This window comes from Prionailurus viverrinus, chromosome A2, assembly GCF_022837055.1.
Source record: "Prionailurus viverrinus isolate Anna chromosome A2, UM_Priviv_1.0, whole genome shotgun sequence".
In the NCBI taxonomy this organism is placed as follows: domain Eukaryota; kingdom Metazoa; phylum Chordata; class Mammalia; order Carnivora; family Felidae; genus Prionailurus; species Prionailurus viverrinus.
In genome coordinates, this window is record NC_062562.1 from 122,592,953 (window position 1) to 122,620,722 (window position 27,770).

Consider the following 27,770-nt stretch of genomic DNA (forward strand, 5'->3'; position numbering starts at 1 on the left):
TTCCACTAGGTGTCCCCACAGGCTTGGAAGGGTGTAGAAACCCTTCCTCCCCTTGGGCCTCTCCTACCACTGGTTTCGTCAGCAACAGCAGCTTCAGCCCTTCCCTTGGTGTGTATCTATCCGAGTAGACCCCTCTCCGGACTTGTCTGGAGAGTCATCATATATGGGAAGGTTTGAGGAATGCTTGTGGCAGGATGATCATCAGGCAGAAGGAGGGGGAGTGCCCAGAAGACCTAGAGATCCTGCAAACCCGTGTCCAGGAACAGGGATGGGGTAGGGGCTAAGATGAGGTCTAGCAGAGAAAACGGAGCTTGGCAAATAGGATGTTTTGAGCTGCTGGGGCAGCTAAAAGGGGGATGGTTTCTGCCAAGGTGGGGATGGACAATGCCCAGGAGTGGCGATAGCTAAGGAAAGGAAGCTAATCAAACGCGTCCCTTCTTACAGTGCCAGGACCTCCAGGAGAGTGTAATCTGGCCTAGACAGAGCCTAAAGAAGAGAGCATCCAAACTGAGGCCCTCGCTCCTTGGGCGTTTTGGGATGTAGAGCTGCTGGCTGCCTTGGGGACGAGGCAGGGCAGGGTTTGAGGGGACCCACAAGGGCTTGTGAAAGCTGCCTAACACCTTAGATGAGGCCATGCGGGTTGAGTGACTATGCTATGTACCCACCATTTGTTTTCCTGAAGATAGTCTGTACTCTCTACATACTTCAATAAAACATTTTGTTCTCCTCTATCCAGCGGGCAGAACTTGTGATATATCGTCAACAGTTTGGTGGGTAAGGGTCTTTGAAGAAGAAAGGGGCCCCTGGGTGGCTCAGTCAGTTAAGTGCCTGACTTCAGCTCAGGTCATGATCTCGCGGTTCATGAGTTCGAACCCTGTGTCAGGCTCTGTGCTGACAGCTCAGAGCCTGGAGCCTGCTTCAGATTCTGTGTCTCCCTCTCTCTCTGTCTCTACCCCACTCACACACACTCCCTCTCTCTCTCTCTCAAAAATAAAATAAACATTAAAAAGAATTTAAAGAAGAAAGCTCTGTTGTGGCTGGAGAAAGGAGTCTTCTATTTGGGGACAGGGAAGGTGGACTTATGGACCAAGGCTCCTTTTGTGTAGTAACTCACTAAACTGTGATCTAGGGTGATGGGCTAAGTCTCCTGTTGTATCACGAGTACAAATAATAAAAAACCCAATCGCGGTGGCTTCATAAATTTTTTTTTAACTTCTTGTGTAACAGCTTGAGATATTGGTTCAGTGACTCAGTAGTAATGCAGCTGGTATATCTGTGACTAACTTATTTCCTCATGGTCACAAGGTGGCTGCTATAGCTCCAGGCATCCTAGGTTCAAGGCAAGAAAATGGAGGAAAAGGAGACTTCATCAGTCTCTGGCCCTCTTACTAGGGAAGCACAAACCACTGCCGAAGCCTTCCAGTAGACTTCAGTTGTCTCATGTAGCTCTCTCCTAGCTGCAAAGTAGGCAAGGAGAGAAAGTATGTCACTTTCTAGTCTCTGTGGTGGAGGCAGGCTGGGGAGAAGTAGGTTGGCAGGGGATAGGTTAGCCAGCAACCAGCCTCTGACACATCCTTTTTGGGTTAAGCATAGCCAGCCCCAGCCATTGTTTCTTGGTTGTCCGGGGCTCTTTGCCTCCTCCATTCCATTCTCCATGGCAGCTACAGGACAGCTGTGGGCTTGGCAGGGAGAGGAAAGCAAGAGACTACTGGGTCAATACATGCACCTTGTAGTGGATGAGTCACCCCTCCCATATGAGATCCCTGGGTGGGAGGCAGTACCCTCATCTCTAGACAAAGCCTATGCATGGCCAACTGTGCATGTGCTAGTGGGTCCTGCTGGGATTCAATTGGACATGAGAGCGGTCACCCTGCACCCATCCTCATACCTCAGACCTCTTTCACCTGTTCCTCCGTGGGCTCTGCTGGGAGCAGGGTGAGACCCTGTTCTTAGAGGTCAGTGCCTCAGTCTCCCATTTCCAATATGCACTGTCCTCCACATGACAGCTGCTTCTGACACCAGTGCGGGAAGACTGGAAAAGGATGTGCCCAGCATGATGATTGCAGGCACCGATCCCGAGGCTGGAGGAGGAAGGGCTCCCAGCTCTCCTGTGCCCTCCTGGTGCTGTGAACAGTCTATCTCACGTCCTGCTCACCAGGCTTATCCTGGGCGAGTTTTATTCCCTGCCACTCCTTCGGGGGAAGTCTCTGTTTGGGATTTTCCCTGCCTTGTCCTATACCCTTCTTCCCCCAACAATTCGACCTATCCCTATGAGATATTCTGCATGAGATTCAGCCCTCCTCCTGCCCTTTGTGGAGTGCTCATTATATTGGGGCTGAACTGCTTCAGTGCTCACCCAGGAGGAGAGGGATAGGCAACAAACACCTAGATCATGTGCTAATATTAATAGCTGGTCCCTTCACAGCATTTATTAAGTGCTAGCCCCCTTTAAAAATACTCATTTTTCAGGACGCCTGGGTGGCTCAGTCGGTCGAGCGTCCGACTTCGGCTCAGGTCATGATCTCGCGGTTTGTGAGTTCGAGCCCCGCGTCAGGCTCTGGGCTGATGGCTCAGAGCCTGGAGCCTGTTTCCGATTCTGTGTCTCCCTCTCTCTCTGCCCCTCCCCCGTTCATGCTGTCTCTCTCTGTCCCAAAAATAAATAAACGTTGAAAAAAAAATTTAAAAAAAAAAAGTAAAAAAACATGTAAAACACTCATCTATTTCTCACAACAGCCCCGCGTGGAAGGTATTGCTTTTAATTCTCATTTTATGGGTGGGGAAACTGAGGCATAGAGGTGAAAAGACTTGCTCAAATTACACAGCTGCAAAGAAGCTGGACCAGGCTTGTGAATCCAGGCAGTGCAGCTCAGGAGCTTCAGAGCTTCACCTGTAGCCCACACTGATATCTCACAGAGTGTCAGGGGAGCGTGGAGCTGGGCCTGGGGGAATTCCGGGAAGGCTTCTCCGTGGAGGTGACCTTTGAGCTGGGTTTTAAGAGTGAGTCGTTCACTAATGTCTAACAGAGAGGAGAAAGGCTAGCCACTTCTGGCAGAGGATAAACCTTGTGTGATGTGACTATTAATACAAGGACCCAGGCCCATTTCACAGGCATGGCCCCTGGGGTCCTGCGGTGATGCAGATAAGAAAACAGAAGACTCTGGCTGGCGGTTACAGAATCTCAGGAGATTCCCCTCTCCCCACGCCTCCACCCTACCATATTATGGGAATAAAGCACCGTCCTAGGGCAAGCCAGACTTGGACAGAAGCTTCCACAAAGACTCTATAGGCTCTAAAAAGCATGTCAACTTTCCAATCTCTCCCATCCCAAGACTGTAACACCCCACATCCTCGTAGGGGTGGAGCAGGAGGTGATGGGTGGAATGGGGACAAGGAAGGAAAAAACACAGTGATGAGAGAGCTGTGGCTGTTGCCCTTTTTGCCCTTAAATGTAGACCTATCTTGCCCTAGTGCTTTCCGGGCAAGTGGTGATCGTTAGGCTCCATCAGAAACACTGACCAGTACAGCCATCTTGCCATTCCATGCTAATTTCAAAAACCCCAAGTCTCCTTTTTTCTCCCCAGAGGTCTGAAGAAGCCCAAGTCAAGAGAAACAGTTGTTTACCACACGTATTTTAATTTGCTGATTGATGCAGGAAGGAGCAAAGGTTGGACATTCTGATCATCTTGGCTTAAATCAGCTTCAATGTCAGCACTGTGGCCATGGGGGAGTTTCCACAGGCTACAGACTTTCCTTATAGGAAATGATATTGAGACTTAAAGTTGTCCACAGGCACAGAGGCGGAATTGGCCGGGGGGTGCTTGGGGGTCAAGGTCTGCAGAGTATGGGCTCTGAGCAGTGTGCACCTCTGGGCACATGGATGGATGTGTTGTGTGTAGGGTAAGTGAGGTGGAGAGAGTGTCATGATTTGAGATCCTAAGAAAAAGAACCAGGGGGCAGAAATATGCTATTTTGAAACAGAACAACACTAGTGTGCTAAAGATTGTTAGTGGTCCTCCCGGGTCCACTCTACCCACCATTCCTTTCGTATGATAGTGGTTTTTGGCCAGGCACATGGCTGCCACATCAAAGACTACATTTCCCAACTTCCATTGCAGCTAGACGTGATCAAGCAAGTGAATTATCGCCCTAGGGATGTAAGTTGAGTATTCTGCTCCAGCTTCTGGAAACCTTCTCTAAGATGTGGTACATGTGGACTCTTTGCTTTTTATTCTTACATCCTTTACCTGGAACATGGAAGCTGCCATCTTGGGCTATGAGGTCAAGGCCATACATAGAAAGAAACTGGGAACCTAATAATATGCGGCACCACATGAGCCCTGGACTTCTGTGAGAGACAAATAGCATTTGATTTTAAGTCTCTGATGTTGTTGTTGTTCTTCTTATTGTTATTATTTTGGCAGGAATACCACAGAAGTGGTGTTGTATCTCTTTCAGTGCATAAAGGGGTACATGATGTCCCATTTTGTCCCATTGCTGGTGATGGCGACTCTGATCACTTGGACAGTGTTGTGTCAGCCAACTTTCTTTACTGTAAAGTGACAATTTTCCCCTTTGTGATTCACTAATATCTTATGGAGAGTCACTTTGAGATTATCAAACTTTTACCCAGTAGTTTTAGCATTCATGATGATTCTTGCCTGAATGATTATGCTAGTTGTCAAATATTGCTTTGCTAATTCCATCATTCTTTCTACACTTATTAGTTGACATTCAAATGTGAGGAAGATATCTTTCTTCCTTCCTTCCTTCTTTCCTTCCTTCCTTCCTTCCTTCCTTCCTTCCTTCCTTCCTTTCTCCTTCCCTCCCTGCCTTTTGTCTTCTGCCTGGATGGCCCTGCTGCATGGACCTGGACAGAAGACAAGACCCCCCATCCCTGGCAGTGAGGAGGCCTGGCACATTTGGGGCTGAGTGAAAGGCCAAATCTCACCAGGGTTGTGGCTGTCCCACTTCATCTTGCTGGGGCCTGGATGAGGCTGGGTCTTCCCTCCATCTCCAGTCTCATGTTGGTGGCCATGTGAAGTAGAAATTGGGAGGTTAGCCAATGAGGTGGGGGTGTGTGGAGAGTGTATGGATGTACTCCTCCTTCATGTTGTCAAGGACAATCACCTGTGCTGGACTCCTTGTCCTGATCTCTGGGAATGGTGGCCAGACAGCTGAGAAGGACTGAGGATCATGTCATTAGAAGGACTTTGGGGTGCCTGGGTGGCTCAGTCAGTTAAGCATATGACTCTTGGTATTGGCTCAGGTCACGATCTTGTGGTTTGTGGGATCAAGCACTGCATCGGACTCCTTACTCACAGAGTGGAGCCTGCTTGGGATTCTCTTTCCTTCTCTCTCCCTCTCTCTGCCCTGCCTCCCCCCTGCTCCCCCGCTCTCACGTGTGTGTGCTCTCTCTCAAAATAAATAAACATTTAAAAATAAAAAGGACTTTCACAATGTCCTTCCAAACCAGCTGGTCCAGACATGTTGCGCCTGGTCGGATTCATGCCCCACCTCTGTTCTCTGGAGCCCCCGACCCAGGTAAATGCCCAGTCCTGCCCTGCTCTCAAGGAGCCCAAGGTTGGAGGGGGATCCATACAGTCAGTCCCCTCCCTGGAGCATCTTGGAGGAGACAGCAACGAACCTCAACTCTCACAGCACAACGCAGCAGGCCTGTTCTAAGGCCCATACCACACCTGCCGGACTCTGCTGTCAGAACCCAACAGGGCACTGGGCAGAATCCGGGGACCCCAGAAACTCCTGTGGTCAGACTGACACAAATGCAGGAGCTCACAGACTCCGATGCTTACAGCCATTGCTGTGCAGTGATGTGTGTGTGATTTTGCACATGCATATATGTACGTATGCACATGCATGTCACAGAATCCTGTATTATGAGCTAAGGCCATCTAAATTGTCCCTCTAATGTAATGTCTGCTAAATTTTCCTCCACTCCCCTTTCCTTCCTCCCTTCCTTCTGGACCTCAGGGGCACAGAATTAATAATACATCTTGGTGCACAACATCCTCTCATCATTGGTCCCTGCAAGGCCATCTGTTATTAAACTAATAAATCAGTAGAAATACTGGAACAAACGCTTATGAAACAAACGCCCTAAAAACACCCAGAACATTGACAATTACTTATATTCACCCATGTGGTTCTCCCCTACCCTGTGCCCCTTCCTCCCCTCCAGAAGCAATGCTGTTTTGAATCATGTGGTCTTCACTCCCTTCCTCTTTTTACAAAAAAGCTTTACGGAAGCATTGTATCCCTACAAATTATGATTTTCTGGTTTAAGTTGTTATATGTTTACGCAAAGATATGCTGTGTTTAGGCTTTTAGGGGTTAACTTTTTCACTCACAATTCCATTGCTAAGCTCCATTGAATATCTGAGTAGGCGAAGAGATGACAGCTGATCACTAGTGAGGCCAATGTTCACTGCTCGTCTGGGCTAATGCTGGTTTTAGGCCAGCCTGCGGCCTGGAGAAATTGTATTTGCTGGTACCCGGGTCATGCTCCGTAGCTCTGGTGTACTTAACGGCTCCGTTTTATGGAACTTGGAAAAGCATATTTTTATTTGTAAATGATTATAGATATTTGTAAAGATCGAGTCCTTATTTTGATGACAGCTGTGTTAAAATGCTTGGTGCTCAATTACTGGCAGCCTCATTAAAGGGAAGAAGGCACTAAGCGGGTGAGGGAGGGACTTGTCCTTTGATTTCAGCACCGAGTACGCAGAGTCCTGGGCCTCCTTGCCCCACGCAGTCCAGGCCAGCCGAGGTCTTTGGCCTCGGTGAGCCCAGGAGCCAGCTGTGGTGCTGTGGGTGGCCCTCTCTGGGTCGCCTCACTGTGGGTTTACTCCTCCAGGAACAAGGAGGCAGGCATTCTCCCCATTTCCCATCTTGGGCAATACAGACTCAGCGTGGAGCAGTGGCCTGTTTTAGGCCCCCGAGATGGGCAGGCCAGAGCCAGGACCTGAGCCCGGAGCCCAAACCGGGAAGCTCGCCCCTCTCCCGCTTCCAGAAGCCAGAACGAAGACGCTCCTCCCCTTCCTCCCGCCCCCCCAGCCCGCGTGCTCCGGGAAAGGGGAGGAGCTCTCCCGGCTCCTGTGACACCGTCGCCACGGCAACGCGGCCATACTGGCCCCAACGGACCGGGGGTTCTGGGCTGCGGCGGCCGCGGCCTCGTGGGCAGAGCCGGCGGCATGGACAGCCTCTTCGTGGAGGAGGTGGCCGCCTCCCTGGTGCGGGAGTTCCTCAGCAGAAAGGTGGGTCGCGCCTCCTCCGCCGCTCGGGGCCGCCGCTCCAGGGTTGGGGCGCAGTCTGGGGGTGCTCTGCAAGCCCCGCACTTCGCGGAGGGAGAGCCGCCCCTGCCGCCGCCTGCCCCGGGGATGCCCGACGGGAGCGCCGCTTTCCCGGCCTGCCGAGACTACATTTCCCAGGAGCCATCTGGCCCCGCGCAGTGCCCGCCCGCCACGCCGGCCCGCGGCCTCCGCCCTGCGCAGGCATCTCGCCCCTCCGGCGGGGGACGTGGCGCGGGACCCCGGGGACGGGGCCGGTGGGCGGCGGCCTGCTAAAGCACAGCCGCCTGGTCGGGGCCCCGTGGCCCGTCCCGGCACTTCCATCGCACCGGGAAAGAACGCCCCCCCGCCGGGGGAACCCAAGGGGCTGAAAAGCGTTCCCGATGGGTGAACCCTTCAGTCGCGCTCCGAGGTTGCAGCCTAGTTGTTTTGAACTTCCATTATGTTGCACCGGAAGACTTTCCGGAGTACTCAAAAGTTGGGGAGGTCCGTAGCAGTCATCTGCAATGCAGGTGGGGACACCGTGGGAAAGAGGTTACTGCGGATGCCAGTGCAGGAACAGCCCGTATTCCTCATTATAACTATACAGAGTGACTCACGGCTTGTCACTCACGGTGTCCTGTGGAGCAGGGGCCGTGGGCAGTTGTTTGGATTAAACATACATAGAAACAAAATCATTTTTTTTTTTAGAGATTTTATTTTAGTTTTTAAGTAATCTCTACACACAAAATGGGGCCGGAACTCACAAGCTGTAGACCAAGAGTCACATGCTTCTCCCAACTGAGCCAACCAGGTGCCCCAACAAAATAATTTTTTGAATGGCAAAGGGGAAGGGCTTTGGAATCAGGTGGAGGGTTCAAAAATAGCAACTGGTTAGCAGTGTGAGCTTGGGTACGTTACTCACTGCCTCAATTTCCTTATCTGTAAAACAGGCCTAATAAGACTCACTCTGCAGATTTATGATGAGGACTAATAATAACGTATGGGCGGGTGCCTAGGTGACTTGGTTGGTTAAGCTACCCAGTTTGGCTCAGGTCATGGTCTTGCAGTCTGTGAGTTCGAGCCCCCCATTGGGCTGTGTGCTGACAGCTCAGAGCCTGGAGCCTACTTTAGATTCTGTGTCTCCTTCTCTCTCTGCTCCTCCCCCACTTGCATTCTGCCCCTCTCTCTCTCTAAATAAAGACATTAAAAAAATAAATAATATATGGGCAGTCCCCAGGCATTGCATCTGGTACATAGTAGGTACCTGTGTTCAGCAGTGTCTACACCCCTGTCTCTTTTATGCATCTGTTTTGAAAGTATCTTTCTTTGCTTTAAAAAAATTTTTTTTAATCAAAAAAATTAAAATTTTTAAAAAATGCAGTGTGTCTTCATTGTATTTGCTCTGTTTTTATAGTTACTTGACCTTCCGTCACCAAGTCCTGGGCGCACATTGGATATCAGTGACACAGCCTTGTGAGGCTGCCCACCATCATCACTTCTTTTTTAATTTTTAAAAAAAAGTTTTATTTATTTTGAGAGAGAGAGAGCACCAGCCAGGGAGAGGGGCAGAGAGAGACAGAGAGAGAGCATCCCAAGCAGACTACCAGCGCAGAGCCTGATGCGGGGCTCGATCTCACAAACCAAATCACGAGATCATGACCTGAGCCCAAGCCTAGAGTTGGATGCATAACTGGCTGAGCCACACAGGCGCCCCCCATCGTTTCTTTTAAGTCTGGGCCACCAAGCAAAACTCTCAGAGAGTTTTCCTTCTGGCTTTCCTTTCTTGAGTACAAATGAAATCTAAAGTCCTCCGTGGATACCTGAGGCTCTCCCCTGTAGTCTGACCCCAGCTGAGCACCCCAGCGTTGGTTCCATCCTCTCCCACTTGCTTTCCCCTGTTCCACTTGTGGCCCCCCCAAGTCTGTTTCCTGCAGGAGGTCTTCTTGGATAAGTCCCATTGGAATAACTGACTTAACCTTGTCTGTGGCTTGCTCATTGGCAGTCACGTTATAGTTTATACATCTGTGGTTTATACATCTGTTTCTACATCTCACCCACTAGACCAGTCCACAGAACTGACACCTGATCTGGGTTGAAACTTGGCAGTCGTCTGGTTCGCTGGGCCTCCTCTCCCTGCCATTTTTTTTTTTTTAAGTAGGCTTCACACACAGCTTGGAGTGCAGCATGGGGCCTGGACTCACGATCCTGATATCAAGAACTGAGCTGAGAGCCAAGAGTTGGATGCTTAAGCAACTGAGCCCCCCAGGTGCTCCTTTCTCTCTCTCTCTCTCTCACTCACTCTTTTTTTTTTTTTTTTTTTTAAATCTGGGCACACTAAAGCTCTGACATGAGAAAGGAGTTGCTCACAGTCACTCAGAAAGTTGTGGGGACGCCTGGGTGGCTCAGTCAGTTAAGTGTCTGATTTCAGCTCAGGTCGTGATCTCACGGCTCCTGAGTTCGAGCCCCACATCAGGCTCTGTGCTGGCAGTGTGGGGCCTGCTTGGGATTCTCGCTCTGTCCTCTCTCTCTGCCCCTGCCCCACTCGTGCTTTCTCTCTGTCTCAAAATTAATAAATAAACTTTAAAAAAAGATAAGGTTGTGTAGAGCTGGGATTGCAGTCCAGAGCGACTGCTTTCCTCCTCACCTTCTGCTCCAGAGCAGAGACGATGTACTCCCCTCCGGGCTTGGCCCCAGGCAGGTAGAACCTAGAGAGGTCCCATCGTGGTGTGAGGTACCTTCTAGTCGTCTGTTCGTTTTCTCAGATCCTCATAACCGTCCTGGAAGACAGGAATACCTGTTCCCTTTCACATAAAGACGATCATGAGGAAACGTGCCCCTGGTGCACAAGTTAGATCTCGTCACATTCCTCTACTCAAAACACCCTCCACGGGCTTCTTACTTCAAGCAGAAGAAAATCCGAGGGAGAGCCTCACCAGGGCCTGCAAGACTCTCTACGACCCTGCTGCAGGCCATGCCTCCGACCTCACCTTCCACTGCTGCCTCATGTGCCCCCTACCCTACATCGAATCCAGCTACACTGGCCCCTCCAAGCATGGCCGGCCCTCAGGGAGAGCCATGATAGTCTCCTGCAATGTCAGGGCCTTCCAAGATGACTCTTCTGGTGCCCCAGCCTCCCTCGCCTGCGGTGACTTGTCCCCATCCCACCTCCGCCACCCTTTTCCAAGTGGTCATGTCCTAGGCCTGTTGTTCCCAGCAGGGCACCCTTTCTGTCATCTGTCTGGGCATTCTGTCATTCCTCACTTGCGGCTCACCTCCCTCAACAGCCTGGCATAAACTGTTCTTCAGTCTCACTCACGTCTGCATTCCACAGTTCCTGCCAGCTTTCCCCGGCCCGACCCCCTGCCCCCCAGCCCTGTCGTGACCTCTCCCCACTTCTTACCCACCCTTCATTATAGTCACACCCTCAACAACGTGCTCACCTCCTTTGCCCTCCTCTTCTTGCATCATAGCCCCCCACCCCCACCCTGCCCCAAGTTTTCAAATTCAGCTGGGCCTCCTCCATGCCTGCCCTGCAAGCTGAGCGGGGCTGGAGGAAAACACAGCACCGTGTCCACGTTTTCACGGCCCTTCACCATCCCCCCGCCCCAGACATGCCTGCATACCTGGTTAGCCCTCTCCAGCACGTTCCCTCTCTCCGCCCTTGGATGACCGTTTCACACCTTCTCTCTCCTCCAATCCCAAAGCTTCTTCCCCATTCTCAGGTCACCGGGGAAGCAGAAGCAGAAGCTGGGAGAAAACTCCCAGCAGCCTGTACCACCACAGTTGCTAGCCTTCCTGGGCCTGAGCCATCACTCTAGCCTCTGTCCGGCGCCTACAAGGGAATTCTCCATACCCCTGGGGAAGGCCACCCTCTTCCCGCATGCCTGTCCCTGCTAGCCTGCTCAAGAACACTGCTGTCGTCACCTCTTTATTGCATATATATTTTGCCTTTTCTACTGTCGCTCCTACAGAATCCCATCCTGACCCTCAAGTCCTTCCAGCTATTGGCCCATTTTTCTTCTCTCTTCTATAACCAAACCCCATGGAAGAGCTGTGTGTGCTCCGATTCTAATCCTGCTTCGGGCTTGCTCTAACCCACTCTAATCCGGCTTCTGTCCCCACCAATCCTTGGAAACAACTCTTGTCAAATTTGCCAATGATCTTTAATTTTCAGTCCTCACACTTCTTGATCTAACATTGTGTTTGGACAGTTGATTGTTGACTTTTGTGAAATGGTGCAGTGGGGGCGGGTGAAAAGAACAGCATGGACTGATTGTATTTTTTTAAAAATTTTTTCTAATGTTTATTATTTTTTTTATTATTTAAAAAAAAAATTTTTTTTTTCAACGTTTATTTTTGGGACAGAGAGAGACAGAGCATGAACAGGGGTGGGGCAGAGAGAGAGGGAGACACAGAATTGGAAACAGGCTCCAGGCTCTGAGCCATCAGCCCAGAGCCCGACGCGGGGCTCGAACTCACGGACCGCAAGATCGTGACCTGGCTGAAGTCGGACGCTTAACCGACTGCGCCACCCAGGCGCCCCTCTAATGTTTATTTTTGAGACAGAGAGAGACAGAACATGAGAGGGAGAGGGGCAGAGAGAGGGAGACACAGAATCCGAAGCAGGCTCCCTCCTGGAAGCTCATTCTGCTTGGTTTCTGGAGACCACCTTCTCCCACTTCCTGGCCTCTGCTATGATTCTTTGCTGGTCCTTCTTGTTTTCTGGAGCTGTATGTGTTGGGGACTCAAAGACTCAATCTTCTCGGCTTCTCTCATTTTCCAGTTGCCTCTGCCAGTCTACTGGATCCCAGTGCTGTCAATATGCTGATCATTCCCAAATGCCTGTCTCTGCCCAAGGTCTCTCTCAGAACTCTTACATCCTTTCCCACTGCCGATTTTATATTTCCACGTGGATATGCAATAAATATCTCAGCACATCCCAAACCTAGTTTCTGATTCCCTCTGTGTCTTGCAATTTTCCCCATTTCAGTAGGCAGTGTCGCTGTCTTTCTGGTTGCTTGGGCCCAAACCTTTGCAATCATTCCTGGCTTTTTTCCCTTTCGTATACCCCACATCCAGTCCATCAGCCCATCTGTTGGCTTTAGCATCAGAGCACATAGAGCGCATAGCCACTTCTTTCCACTTCTCTTGCAACCACCCTGGTCCAAGCCACCTAGATAGCATCCTAACTAGTTTCTGCTTAATACCTTGTCTCCAAAAAATCTGTTCTCAACCTAGCAGCCAGAGATCCTTTAAAAATACAAGTCAGGGGCATCTGAGTGGCTCAGTTCGTTGAGCGTCTGACTTCGGCTCAGGTCATGATCTTGCTGGTGACAAAGTTTGAGCACCGCGTCGGGCTCTGTGCTAACAGCACAGAGCCTGGAGCCTGCTTCGGATTCTGTGTCTCCCTCTCTCTGCTCCTCCCCCTCTCATGCTCTGTCTTTCTCTGTCTCAAAAATAAATATAAACATTAGAAAAAATTAAAAAAAAATACAATCAGTCCATGCTGTTCTTTTCACCCACCCCCACCACACCATTTCACAAAAGTCAACAAGGCCTTTCCTTATCAGGCTCTGGGCAGCCTCTCTGACCTCATTTCCTGCGACTTTCCCCTGGTCATGCGACTCTAGCTGTACTGGCCTCCTGTGACTGCCACAGGGCCTTTGCACATGCTGTTCCTTGCCGAGAACACACTTCTCCTAAGTGTCTGCATGGCCTGCTCCCTTACTTCCTTCAAGTCTCTGTTCTAATGGCACTTAATCATGAAACCTTTCCTGACTACCCTTTTATTAAAGTATCACACCTTTCCTTCACCCCCTCCTGGTCCTTTCTGTCTCTTGCTCTGCTAAACTTCCCCCCCCCCCCCCCCCCCAGCGTATTATGTTTGTTCTCTTTTCCCCACCGAATATAAGCTCCATGAGGGCTAGGACTTTGATCTGTTTCCTCCTCTGCCTCCAGCAGCCGAACTAGTGGACCAGTGATTCGTTCCCTTCATTTCACAGATGGGAAAACCGGAAGATAGGAGTGAGCATAAGTAGCTGACTATGGAAAACAGTGTCCCTCTTCTGTGTCTCTGCTCTCCCCGTTTTATCTGTGCATAGTAGTGCACGTCAGCAGCTGCTGCACTGTACATGTACCCCTTTGTGTTCCACTTCGCCAGCAGAATTTCTGCACCCTGTGAAGGGGTGGGGTTTGTCTTATTCCTTATGTATCTCCTGCATCTCGAAGAGCCCGCCACCTAGTAGGTGCATGGGAAATGTTTGTTGAGTCATGACGATTAAACGAACCAATGAGACCAAGGACTGGCTGATTCCCGAGGGCATCCTTGCCCACTGCCCTGGTGGTTTTCAGACGTCAGTGTGTACCACGGTCCCAGCGAGTTTGTTAAGTGTGCCAAGACTTGCCGATCTGAGCCGTTGACAAACGTGAAGAGTTATCTAGCAGAGAGGGACTCTCGTTATGGTTTCTGCCTCACTCCGACTGGAAGGAAAGCCGTGGGGAAGGTGCTTGCTGTGAGCCCCACCTCTCCTTCTAGATCCCTCTCCCTGGAGTGCCCACACATGCCCCTACCTTTTCCCCAACATATACACCCATTTCTTTCTGTTCTCCCTCCTCAACTTCCTTTTTATTCTCTGTGGTTCAAGGTTGTATTGGTACCTCTTTTTGTTTTCACAAATTTTTCTTCCCTCGTTTCATGACAGGCAATAGGTCTTGTCTTGTTTTCCCATCAGCGGGAGCCTCTGTGAGATTCTGAACACAGAGGCTGGGAGAGAAATTGAGGTCTGGCTAGCACTAGGGTCTGGATCGTGAAGAGCAGAGGGGCCCCTTGGTGCCAGGCTGAACTGTTGGTGAGGCATCTCTTCCTTCTCTACTGCTCTGTGATCACCGGAGCCTGGGGAGGTGGGCAGGTAGTCGGTTCTTTTCCAAATGAAGAAGCCAGGTTCCTGGGAAGCATAGCGCCTGTCATTGCCAGACTATGTTTTAGCTGGGCCTTCTGGGAGGTCAGGGCTGGATGACGGCAAGTGGGTTTCCTGGGAACTCAGCAAACGTTTACCATGTGCTTCCAGCGGGCCCCAGGCCTGACCTTGCTGACTCACAGGCTGGGATGGTGGAACCCCGTGTCATGTGATCCTACTGTGTTACCCGGGCAAATCAACCCTTGCTCCCACCTGAGAAAGGAATCATTATTGGCCTTTTGCTTATTTCTTTTTTCCTTTTGCTTATTTTTATTTGTTATTTATTTATTTATTTATTTATTTATTTATTTATCTATCTATTTATTTATTTATACTTTAGAGAGAGAGAATCTTTTCTTTTAATGTTTATTTTTGAGAGAGAGAGCGAGTGAGCACGAGCAGGGGAGGGGCAGAGAGAGAGGGCAACAGAGGATCTGAAGCAGGCTCCACACTGACAGCATCGAGCCCGATGTGGGGCTCCAATTCGTGAACCATGAGGTCATGACCAGAGCCGAAGTTGGACGCTCTACCGACTGAGCCACCCAGGCGCTCCTCCTTTTGTTTATTTTTAAAGCTTCATATTCTGTGGCTCCAAATCTGTCAAACCCAGAGCTCCTGAGCCAGCCTTGGGCGAGTCAGTAACCTGAATCTCACTTCCCTTTTCTTTAAAATGGGCCAACAAGTTCAACCTTAGCTCAGCCCATGGGGTCACTGTAAGATTCAGAATAATAATTATGAAGATGTCGAGTGTAAAGGTTATATAAAAATAAATTCTCAAGTCAGCTTCTGGTGCTTGCAGTATCCTTGCAAGGAAGGCAGGACAGGAATGATCATAATGAACATCAACAGTCTTTTGTTTATAACCTGCATCAGGGAATGAAAGGTTTTGGTTTAAAATGAAAAGAATGATTCAGATTTCTTCCCACAGGGCTTAAAGAAGACATGTGTGACCATGGACCAGGAACGCCCACGCTCCGACCTCAGCATAAACAGCAGAAACGATCTCCGCAAGGTTTTGCATCTTGAATTTCTCTACAAGGAGAACAAGGTACATGCTTTTAAGGTGTGGTGTAATGTTCTGGAACTGAGATTGGCAATGTCAGAGCACTCGTGGGCCCGGCCAAGCTGTCGGAGATGGGTGGTGGGAGGCTTGCCGTGCCTGTGGCCGGGGAGAAACAGACCCAGCCAAGTGCCGACAAATCCCAAGTGTGAGTTGGGCTTCCAGCCTCAGGGAGGCCCCGGGCCGCCCCTGTGGGCTTATTGCGCATGTGTGGCTATGAAGCTCACTTTGAACCTGGGCCTATGACAGTTATTCCCTGTGCTCCCTCCTCCCTCATGAGGCTGTGTTTAGTCAGACTAAAGAATATAGTGTTGGGTTATACTAAAATTTTCCGTTCCCTGCCTGTGTAAGATTTTCCTTCTTCAGTTCTGAGTAATAGCTTATTTTTGAGTCCACTGTGACATTTAATTAGGCAGACCTGGGGCTTGGGCTCAGCTAACCCTGGTGCACCGGAGTTGAGGTAGCAAATGGAACAGCACTTCTTTGGTTGGGGGGCTGGGGGGGCTCCCCTGACCCCTCGGCCTTGTCCCTCCCTCCCCCTACCGGCTGTTACAAGCTTCCACGGCACGGCGCCGTGTACTTTTTCCTTTGTTGTGCTCAGCACACTTATAATAGACTGTTTGTGTGGTAGTTTAATTAGTATCTGCTTCCCGACCACCTTGGATGCGGCAGGAGGCCAGAGAGGGCATCTCTGTTGTTCACTATTGTATCCCCTACTTAACATGTTGCCTGAGGCCACGGCAAATGGTCCAAGTGTATTTGTGGATTCTATGACTGACTGAGTGAATGAAGCTACCATTCTGGCTTAATTGCTTTTTCTGCCGTGAACACGGTATCTTCTTCTTCTTTTTTTAATGTTTATTTATTTTTGGGACAGAGAGAGACAGAGCATGAATGGGGGAGGGTCAGAGAGAAAGGGAGACACAGAATCTGAAGCAGGCTCCAGGCTCTGAGCTGTCAGCACAGAGCCCGACGCAGGGCTCGAACTCACAGACTGCGAGATCATGACTTGAGCTGAAGTTGGACGCTTAATCGACTGAGCCACCCAGGCGCCCTGAACACGGTATCTTCTAATTTGCTTGAAGAATGGGCTCTCCAGTAGGTATTGCCTTGTGGTAGGGAATAGTGTCAGAGTTGGAAAGAATCTAATGATCATGCAGTTAAGCATTTATCATAATTTTTTGAAAAGGCAATAAAATGATATTTCCTGCAGAAGTCCAAATATGCGAAACAAAGAAGGGAAACCCCCTAGTTAGATTGGGGATAAAGAGGACTTGCCTTCTTGGCCTTTTAGGGCAGCCCCTCAGGGCTGGACTAAGCAGCTTCTATTTTTTATTTTATTTTTTAAGTTTATTTATTTTGAGAGAAAGAGAGAGAGTGTGTGAGTGGAGGAGGGGATGAGAGAGAGGGAGAGACTCTGAAGCAGGTTCCACGCTGTCAGCGCAGAGCCCAATGCAGGGCTCAAACTCATGAGACCTTGAACTGAACGGAAATCAAGAGTTAGATGCTGAACTGAGTCACCCATGTGCCCCAAAGCTTTGAAATTACTGATAGAATGGGAGACCCATCTGGAGGAGCTGTGAGCCAGAGAAAAGTGGCTTGTCAAGATCTCACAGTGACTTACGGGGTAGGGGTGAAGCTAGAACCAGATCTGATTCTCAGTCCTACTAGTGTAATGGCAGTCAAGCTTCCTGTAATTGTAACCCTTTACTCAAATGATATCTTAGCAGATGAGGTTAGAATGGGAGTGGGACGCCCCCCCCCCCCCAGCCCTCCAAGGCTATTTCTGAGACATCTGCAAAAACCTCAGAGCAGCTCAAAACCTGCCCTCGCACGTGTCACATAGCCCAGGGAGGAACCCAGGCCAGGTTTCCCTCAAACGAACAATGGTATCAACCTACAGGAACACTTAGGTTGCCACAAGTTCCTGTGCCTGACTTTGATGAGAAAAGGGCAGTGGCAGCCAGGTGAAGTCCTGGCATAAGTTCAGTAAAGACATCAGATCGATGCCCTTCATCCTTGGTCCCGGTGTGATACTGCTGCCCCTCCACTGCTTCTGTGTGGTCAGCTGGGGTCCTGTGGACCCCAGCACCAGACACTCAGCAGATCTCCATTGGCTGCATTTCAAGGCAGCAGAGTAGACTGTATATTTTAGAAAGGCTTTTCCATAGAAAGTAAGACGGGTAACCAGAAAATCAAATAACCCTGCTGATGCACTGGGATTTTTTATGTAAATGCAACTTTACTTAATTTCCTGGAATCATCTTTGCCACTCAAGTTATTTTTATTTCTGCACTATAATATAGTCTCCCTAAGGTAATAATTATCTGAAGATACTTAAGATATTTTCATTAGATCTTGGTAAGTGCCCTGATTATTTGATTTTTACAGTAGTTATTATACAATGAAATGAGCTTATATTTTACAGAAAGACATATTTATTAACCTATCTATTGCATAATGATTTTGACATTTGCACAAAGCTAGCCTGCTTCTAGGAAAGCCCTGCAATTTAATGTTAGTTCCAGGAACTTGTTTTTCCCTATTAAAGGTACAATATATAAAAATGCCAATGTAAAATTAAGTTTTTGAAAAATGGTGTCTAGATTCATATAAAGGCTGTGAAGAGCCACAAAGTATAATTCATGTAACGCAGGGCTATAAATCTCTCGTATTGAAAGAAAAATAGGACGGTCTAAATTAATTATGCAATGCCTTTCCCCGGACTCTCTTCCTTGTGAGTTTCATTTAGACTTAGACAAAATAGTTCTTTTGGGCCCCATTCTAAAAAAATAAAGCTGTCCCCTTATTTTGACTGCCTGATAAATCTGTTGCTGTTGGTCATAACCCATTTGGCTGTGGGTGTGGGTCCCAGGATTTTGCTGTGCAGAGCAGGGGAATAGGAAGAGGGAAGGACTGGATGTGCCTGAGGGTCCTCTCTGTGCCAGGTTCTTTGTCAGGGGCTATATTGCTCCGATTGCAGACTCACCAAATGTCCCATGTCTGACCACACTTCCCAACAGCTTGGTGTTCCTGGGCAAGTGGGGTGGGGACTGACACAGTTCCATGGCCCGAGGTCAGCCTGTGGATTGCTGCTTGGATAACTGTGTCCAGCTTACTTAGGGGAATTTTAAGACAAGTCAGGACTCCAATCTTTGCAATTCTGGCTTAGTAAGACACAGCAGGACCTGGGAATATGTATTTTTAAAACCTCCAAAGATGATATTTGGTATTGTCAGGATTGGGAAATACTGATATCATTTCTTTCTAAAACCGACACTCACTAAAGAGTTTTCTTTCTTTCTTTCTTTCTTTCTTTCTTTCTTTCTTTCTTTCTTTCTTTCAAGATTCTGGTGTAGATTGAGTCAATCCTGATGGCCTCTCATGTTTTTTGCAATAGACTGCTGCAGAAGAGTCCCTGTGGTCCCCAGTGTCCAGTGTTAAATGCAGAGCACACAACCTTAGAGCACATTTATAAACTTGTAGAGTTAATGATCCCGAAAAAAGGTTTAGTTTTTTTTAAATGAAAAGATATCTATTTTCTAAAATTACTCCTAGGAGAAAAACCAAGAGGAAATTTTCTTGGGTATTCTTCTATTCATATCATATTTTATTACAGTTGTTCATCGGATCGCCTGACCCATGCATCGGATGATAGTTCTTTTAGGATAGAGATTTTTGTCTTCATCTCTGTTATACCATGGCACCTCACACATGGTAGGCAGTAAACTGAATACTTGCTGAAAGAAAGAGTGTATGAATGAATAAGAAGCTGATAAACTATGTCAAAGAACTGGACTAGTCATCTTTTCCACCTTTTTCCCCTGAAGTTGTACCTGTGGTCAATGATACTTTTTCTTCCAATGACAGGCAAAGGAAAATCCTCTAAAAACAAACCTCGAACTCATTACCAGATACTTTCTGGATCACTTTGGGAATACTGCTAACAATGTCACTCAAGAAACACCAATTCCTGCACTCTCAATTCCAAAGAAAAATATCAAATCACCACCAAGATGCTCAGAGACCACGCTGGTGAATATATATGACCTTGCAGAGGAAGATGCAGGATGGAGAACATCGTTGTCAGAAACAAGCAAAGCCAGGTATCTCTTCTTATTTACACTGTGAGTTAGTTTCCTATCACTGCTCTAACAAATGGCTATAAATGCCGTGGCTGTAACAGTCAGGGTTTTCCAGAAAAACAGAACCAATAGGAACCAACAGGATGTGTGTGTGTGTGTGTGTGTGTGTGTGTGTGTGTGTGTGTGTACATACATGCAAATATATATGCACATATATATGTGTATATGTATTATATATACATATATATATTATTTTAAGGAGTTGGCTCACATGATTGTGGGAGCTGGCAAGTCTGATATCTGTAGGGCAGACTGGCACACTAGAAACTTAGGCAGTATTCTGTGTTATAATCCTGAGGCAGAATTCTCTGGGAAACCTCAAGTTTTGCTCTTAAGGCCTTCAACTGATTGAATGAGGCCCACCCATATTATCTAGGGTAATCTTCTTTACTTAAAGTCAACTAATTGTAGATGTTAGTCCTATCTTAAAAACACCTTCATGGAAGCATCAAGGCTAGTATTTGTCCAAACAACTAGGCAACATGGCCTAGCAAAGCTGACATGAAATTTAACCATCACCATGTCTTAAAGCAACACAAATATATTATCTTACAATCCTGAGGTCAGAAGTTCAAAACTGGTCTGGGTTAATGACAAGGTGTCAGTAGGGCTTGTTCCTTCTGGGAGTTTTTGGGGGCAAATCTGTTTCCTTTCCTTTTTTGGCTTCTAGAGGCTGCCTGCATTCCCTGGCTTGTGGCTGCTCCCTCTGTCTTGAGAGCACATCACTCCAGCCTCTGCTTCTGTCATTGTATCCTACTCCAGACACTGACCTCCTGCCTCCGTCTAGCAAGGGCCCTTGTGACTCCAGTGGGCCCTCCCAGATAAGAGAGGATAATCTCAAACTTTAACACATGTGCAAAGTCCCTTTTCCACGTAAGATAGCATTCATGGGTTCTGGGGTCAGGGCATCTTTGGGGGGCCATTATTCAGCTTACACATTGTGTGCTTTCCAATTCCCTGTTGTGGGGCACTGTTACCTTTCTCTGAAGGCCTTGGGAGTAGAGGAGGATGCGAGGGGGATGCTCATGGTTCAGATGTTTAACATTTGTCAGTTCAGGGGCTTGCTTCATTTGCATTTTCTTAAAAACGAAACAAAACAGGTACAGAATTCCCAAAGCAAGTTAACATTGTAGAATTAGACACATCTGAAAAATAAGGCCTTTTGGACCTCTTAGGGAGAAAATGAATTGGGATTCTGGATTGAACCTCCATTATTTGGAAAGCAGTTATGTTACATTACAAACTTAATAGCCGCCTGTAGTCACCACCAGTGAGTCTAACTCCCAGGGACTGGGTGTTTCCTTCTGGCTTTGTTGAGAAGCATTTTCTTTCCTGAGGGTAGCCAAAGTATAGGGTCTGGGCATCGAGCTGCCAAAGGATGAGCACCGTTAAAAAACATTAACACAAGGCTTCGGATGTAAAAGTGAATCAGGGTGGTGCGGAAGAAGATGGTTCTTCTTCGGAGATGCTCACCGCCTGGCTGGGAAAATAAATATTTCTGAGACGATGAAGAACCAGCAAAAGAAAGTAGTCGAGGCTCCCGAGTTCCACCCGGTTGCCCAAGCTACATATTTGGGTGTTATCCTTGACTTCTCCTAGTCTATCATTTTTGCCTCCATGAGTCCTTAATGACACTAGACTCTTTCCTACTTTCTCTGCCCCGACAGCAGTGCTTCAGTTCATACCCTCCCCTCTTGCCTGCACTGACTCCCACCGGCTCTTCCCTGGTCTCTAGGCCTCTAGTGATCTGCTCGAGTGCACCCTCCACCTATGAGAGCATGAGCTTCCTACAAACGAGTCTGGCTCTGCTGGCTTCCCCACGGAAAGGCCTTCAGATGTTTCCCATGGCTTCCAGGAAAAATCCAAACTCCTAAGGGTAACTTGCAAAACTCTTTCCACGGTCAGCCTGCGTGGCTCACTTGGGCCTGTCCTGCTTTTACAGGCCTCTGTGTTAGTGCCCGGGGCCTCTGATTCTCTCCTGCCTACTCATTCCTACAGACTCCGTGCTGTCCTCTCTGCAAGTCGTTCTCAGCTTCTCCAGGCTGGTTCTGAGCCCTTCCTCTGCCAGACATGCCCCAGTCATGGCACATATGACCGCTTCTCTCACATGTGACCCAGTGCTTGGTGATAAGCAGCTTGGCACAGAGCAGCAGTCAGCGCCCCTTTAGGCCAGAGTCTAGTGGTAGAAAGCATCCCAGCCTGTGTCAGAAAGGCTCTGGGTGATCCATCACAGATCATAGGCGAACATCCTCTTTATCTGGGTCTCTGGCTCTGTTCTTTCTCATTTTTGTTATTCCTCCTTGCTTACTTCCCTGTGTTTAACCTTCTTTTGTTCTCTTGCTCTCTCTCTTTCACATACACACCACACACACACACACACACACACACACACACACACACACACACACACAATCTATCTTTCTTACTCTCTTTCAATGCCGAGCAACCCAGGAAAGAAGGCATTAGCATGCCCAACTTAACTGGACATTAACTGAATAGTTGTGGGAGAATTTCCCACAGGTCTCTATCCACCAATCTCAATGAGGGGCAGTAAGACTGGGTTCCATGTAACTCATGACTGTATTGAAGGGCTATGGTTTTCTATAACTTGGGTCTGGAATAAGGATGCTCTTTATATTTGAGGATACACAATATCTAAGGATATTTGAGGAATCCTGTCATGGGTCATCAATTCTGATTTTGTTTCCTGTTTCCTGGTCTTATTTTATAGGTCAGATTCGCCCTGATATGAAAGTATTTTCTGTTCTTTACCTTAATGATAGGCACTGGCTGGTTAGAACCCTGGCTGGTTAGAACCCTCGCATAGTTATGAATGGGCTTGCTCTGTGTGCCTGTTGAATGTGGAATTTGTTATCAATGTTAGCTGTTCCTTTTGGGGAATCTGTTTTAATGGAGATATATCTTTTTTTGCAGACATGACAATCTCGATGGGGATTTACTTGGTAATTTTGTATCATCCAAAAGGCCCCCACACAAACGTAAGCCCACGCAGGCTGTCCCAGGTGAAAGTCCCCCCGTGGCCCCTGCATGGGAGAAGATGGACAGGCTTCAGTTGTCAGAACCTTCCTTGGACACGAAAAGGATGGGAGAGAAGATCAGGCCAAAGTCTGGCCTGATTGTCCGAGGCATGATGACCGGGCCCATCGCCAGTTCCCCGCAGGTAGGGTTGCTGATCTCACTGCTCGTGTGAGAGTGGAAAGTGAGAGGCAGGCAGGGCTTACGGAGCTGCCTGGGATCATTGGAGGGTTCCCACGACGTAGTCCAAGAAGCGGGGAGCTGTGAGCTGGGATGGGAGGAACACCTGCCTGTGTCTTCTCTGGTTGTACTGTCAAAAAGACAGTACATGACTGTCAGCCAGACAGTGTCTGATCCTTATGGGATCATGGCCAGGCCTCGTTTCCTTCCCTGCCCTCAGTTTACCCACCATGTCAATGAGGTGGATGCCATGGCTTTGTCTTCCTTTGCTGAGTGAGAACACATGTATCTTCTAGTTTTACCTTTGCCATTCAGGAGTGGTGGGTGACCCATCCAAGTCTAGAGAAAATCTTTTTTATTTTTTTAAGACATCATAGGTAAAAGGGTAAAAGGAATCCCAACCCTAATAGTCTCATTTGCTTTGCTTTAAAAAGAAATTCTAATAATTTCACATCATTCTTTTATAGTCTTCCTTAAGGAGGGGCTCTGGTAGGGTCGCGTTAGGTGGGGGGACTAAACCAAATGAGAGAATGAATATAAAAGGAGTTTGTGAAACAGCAAAGAAACAGAAAACCAAAGGAAAACCAAACACCAAGTCACAGTGTAGTATTAGTCAAATGAGGGAGCCTGAGCAAACCCACATAGGTCATCGGTGCCCATGGCTGGTCACGTCCTGTCCTGTGCTGCATGGCTAGATGTGGGCTGTGGCTCTAGAGGCTGGTGATATTCTCCCATTTCACTTGGAATCAAGACATAAAGAAGCCGACCCTCTCCCTGCCTCTGCCTGCGTCTTGTGGGGTTTTGGTCAAGGTCTTTATTCCTCTTGGCCGTGGTCTTGTTTGTCAGATCAGGTGGCTAAGGCTCTGCCGAGCACTGGAATTTCACAGCCTGGAGATGGTCCTACAGTCTTGGTGTCCAGATCAAGGAGGCGAACCAGTGCGTGGCTCACAGTGCACGTTCACATCATGTCCCATCCTCGTGTCTTGTATTTGGAGAGGGACTGGACCATGCCTAGAGGAAAGCCGCCAGGAAGGTGAAGAGTTTGGCGGAAGTGGCAAGATTTGGGAATGTTTAGTCTTGGGAAGAGAAGACAGAAGGTGGGAGGAGGGGCAGAACAGAAGAGATTTCTTCCAACACGGATGTAGGAGTAACCCGGTCCCAGGATGGCAAATGCCTGCAAGTGCCCGATGCTGTGCCTGCAGCAGACATTGCTAGTGAGCTCAGTGTTCTTTTCCTGTCAAGCCTGGATGTGACGTCACAATCTCCTGGGCATCTTCGGCCGGTGCTCCAAGTGGGTGGACTGGAGTGGCGAGGGAGATGATCCCTCTCAGGCCTCTTGAGCTTAGGCTGTGGGCCTCCTGAGAGCAGGGACTCTGCCATACTTGTGTGCAGAGCGCAGTGTGGGCTTGCTGGCCCTTTGTTGGGGTGAGTGGTGTAGCCTGGCCTGATGTCTCCTGAGAGCACACCTGGGACCAGCAGGTGGAGGCCCGTATGAGGAACTTCAGTCAGAGATGCTTCAGGAGGAGAGCAGGCCATGTCGGAAGCCACTAGACTAGTTGGGTCAAGGGGAAACCAGGGATGCTCTCTGCTGGAGACATTGTTTTACACCCTATCAGTGGTTCTCAAACCACTGTAGTCTCAGGGTCTCTCCATACTCATAAAATTACTGAGGGACCTGAAGAGCTTTTGTTATGTGGGTTATAGCTGTTGACATTTGCCACGTTAGAAATTAAAACTGAGAAATTAAAAAAAATATTTACTTACTAAACCATCAACAATAGTAAACCCATTACACTTAATACAAATAACATGTTGTGAAACCAAACCCCGCCCCCCCCCCATATTTTCCAAAACAATAGTGAGATGAGGAGCACTGTTTCACATTTTTGCAAATCTCTTTATGTCTGGCTTAGTGGAGGATAGTTCAAGTCTCATATTTGCTTCTCCATCCAGTCTGTGCCATTATGATAGTTTAGTTGAAGTCCATGAAGAAAATATGGCCTCACACAGATATGTAGTTGGAACAGGGAAAAGCGTGTTATTAGTCTCTTCCGGAAACCAGGGGTATTCTTTGATGCTGCACCAAACTAGACAAGTTGTGGTTTCTTATTGTGGAGTCTGAAAGCATAGCCAGGAACTTTTTGTACCTTACCAATATCTATCGGTCTGCCTTGCACTTTGAATGAATCTTTTGCCACTGCCTAGTTTAGTAACATGATGCATTTGCTCACTTGGAAAATATTGGCTTACTGAGTTATCTGGGTTCCTGAGATCTTCTGAATGTGAACACATTTCATTAAAAAAAAAAAAAAAAAAGAAACAACAACAAAAACAACCCAACAACCCACATCAAAAAAATCACATTGCTTGATGTTGCCACCCAATTCATCAGAAAAAATTTTTAAGTGCTGAGAAGCCCTCAAGCTCACCGTGGCTGATTCAGGTTTCCCCAAATTTTCATTTTTACCTGATAATTTGTATTTTATCACTGACCGTTCATCAGTTGTTGCGCTTGAAGTGACAGGCTCAGTTTATTTTCAAGAAAACGCCTGCCAGATACCCAAGTCTGAGTAACCATAGTTTGTCTGTCAGTTGTTCCGCGAAAAACATTAGCAAGTTCGTTTCACAGCTCAGATGGTTGCACAAGTGCTTTTCCTTGAGACAGCCGGGTCCTCTGCACCCAGCGGAGTGCGTATATATACCTCCCATTTTATCCCATGGAATATTAAAGAGATGTGGACCATAGGGTTGAGATTGAATACAGTTAGTAAGTGTTATGCTTCAGCATGGACGTTCTTTCTCTTTTCTTTTTTTCCAATTTTTTAAAAAAAATATTTATTCTTGAGAGAGAGAGAGACAGAACATAAGCGGGGGAGGAGCAGAGCGAGAGAGGGACACAGACTCCAAAGCAGGCTCCAGGCTCCAAGCTGTCAGCACAGAGCCTGATGCGGGGCTCGAACTCACAAGCCGTGAGATCATGACCCGAGCCAAGGTTGGATGCTTAACCATTGACTGAGCCACCCTGGCGCCCCTCATCATGGACGTTCTTAAGCAAAATTAGCATTTTACTTATGTACTGTTACTGCAAGTGGTGGCAAATACCTCCAGTGCTAGTAAAGTTCGGTGCCACCCCCTGGATTCGTGCTACTGGCCAGCAGTTTTTCCCACCAGGGCATTTGCATTATTACGGTGAATGTCAACACAGTGAAAAAGGCAACTCATGTCATATTATTATGAAAAGAGGTTTGAGCTCCCTAGAAGGATTTGGGGACCTTTAAGGCTGGTGGATCACGCTTTGAGAACTGGTGGACCAGATGAATGCTGGGGTCCTGTCCTACAGCGACATCCCATCACATCCGTGCAGTTGAGACCCCCTTCACAACTGAGATGCGAGGCAGATTGCATAGATCTGCTTTACCACTAGGAGATTGACCCAAACTTCTGAAGGGGGGATGATTGCCTCGGGAGGTGTGTTTTTCCCTTGGGGTACCTGAATCCTACGAAGGGCATTGAAAGATAGGACAGGTTGTTGTAGAATTTCCCCAGGCTTTCTAGAAAGTGTTCTGTGGACCTGTGAGTACCTTGGCCATACTTAATTGGTTGCTCGAAAGAGAAGAGCAAGATTTGCTAGGTATTTCATCATTTTTTTTTTTTTTTTTTTTTTTACTTACTAGGTCAGCTCTGTACTTACGAAGGATGAGTAAGAGGCTGGGTTCCCTGCCTTTGGCCAGAGTTTGGGTCTCCTTGGGAATGGTGACTAATATTTTCTGCACTGTGTGGCAGGGATGCCCTGGTGGCTTTCGGAGGGTTGTAGTGCCTAGTAATTTCCACTAGGCAACAATACTACAGAATTAGCTATTTTTATTCCAGCTCGGGCTTTACCACTGGGTTCAGGATTATTTCTGGAAATTCTGAGAGATCCCAAATTTTAAACCCAGGAAAAGCCTCGCAGGTCTGTTTTTGTCCCCTCTACCTCCGCTCCCCTATCCTAGATTGGTAAATTGTGTTCCCATTTCATCAGTTGATCATTGACAGTAAAGTAGGACATTTCTGTTGACTCCTTTCGAATTCCTTCATTTCAAAAACTAAGCAAGCCTTGAGCGCTTACTAGGTATAGGTCACTGAGCTGGGAACTCTGGACACCAGAGATGAATGAAGATTGGCCTCTGCTGTTCCTGGTCTATCAGCAGGAGAGGCTAAGGCCCTGTGTGACTGGGGATTGGGGAAAAGCTAGAGAGCAGTGGCTGATGTTTGTTGATTGCCCTCATGGGTCTGGCTCTGTGCCAGTGCCTTCCACGGGTGTCTCCCTTCATACTATGATCTTGTGGAAAATAGATGCTATAGGTCCCCAATCTCTCATTTGACCTTTGGGCCAGATGTGTTTTGGAATTCAGAATTTCATTATTTTCAGGAAAGAAACACCATGCACAAACCATATATCACCTAATGCTTTGCAGTAGGGTTTGGGGTAGCACCCCCTAAGCAAAAATATTGACATTTCTACAACTAAAGATATGAATATTCACACTAGAAAAAGACTATAAACAACCTCGTAACAGTTCAGAAGAATTTGCCACAGGATTCCAGAAGAAACTTGTTTTGAGAGGTTTTAGAAATTACAGATAGTGTGGGGTGCCCGGAGGACTCAGTTGGGTAAGCCTCTGACTCTTGATTTTGGCTTGGGACCGAGACCCTGCATCGGGCTCTGCACTGACAGCTTGAAGCCTGCTTGGGACTCTCTCCTTCTCTCTCTGCCCCTCAAAATAAACATTAAAAAAAAAAATTAGGGGCGCCTGGTTGGCTCAGTCAGTTAAGTGTCTGACTTGGGCTCAGGTCATGATCTCGCATGATCTTCGTGGGTTCGAGCCCCGTGTCAGGCTCTGTGCTGATAGCTCAGAGGCTGGAGCTTGTTTTGGATTATGTGTCTCCTCTCTCTCTCTGCCCCTCCTCCACTCATGCTCTGTTTGTCTGTCTCTTTCTCAAAAATAAACAAACATTAAGAAAAAAGAGAGAAATTCCAGATTGTGGGTTGTGGACAGGTTTTATTACAGGTGAGGGCAGTGGGGGACAGAGAAATTAATAACTTGCCACAGGGAGCATGGCTGGT

General features: G+C 48.0%; 1 protein-coding gene across 2 annotated transcripts in view; it reads left to right on the top strand.

Annotated features, from left to right (window-relative positions):
• Positions 1–7,109: 7,109 nt before the first annotated feature.
• MINDY4 (MINDY lysine 48 deubiquitinase 4) overlaps positions 7,110–27,770 on the top strand; it is a 110,734-nt gene continuing 90,073 nt past the window's right edge. Inside the window, exons 1-4 of one of the 2 annotated variants that reach the window (XM_047849776.1) lie at positions 7,110–7,271; positions 15,171–15,290; positions 19,173–19,408; positions 22,382–22,628. In XM_047849776.1, the coding sequence (XP_047705732.1) occupies positions 7,209–7,271; positions 15,171–15,290; positions 19,173–19,408; positions 22,382–22,628 (666 nt within the window). In that variant the 5' untranslated portion in view covers positions 7,110–7,208. The remainder of the gene's footprint in view (positions 7,272–15,170; positions 15,291–19,172; positions 19,409–22,381; positions 22,629–27,770) is intronic. The other variant, XM_047849775.1, reaches the window with a different exon arrangement.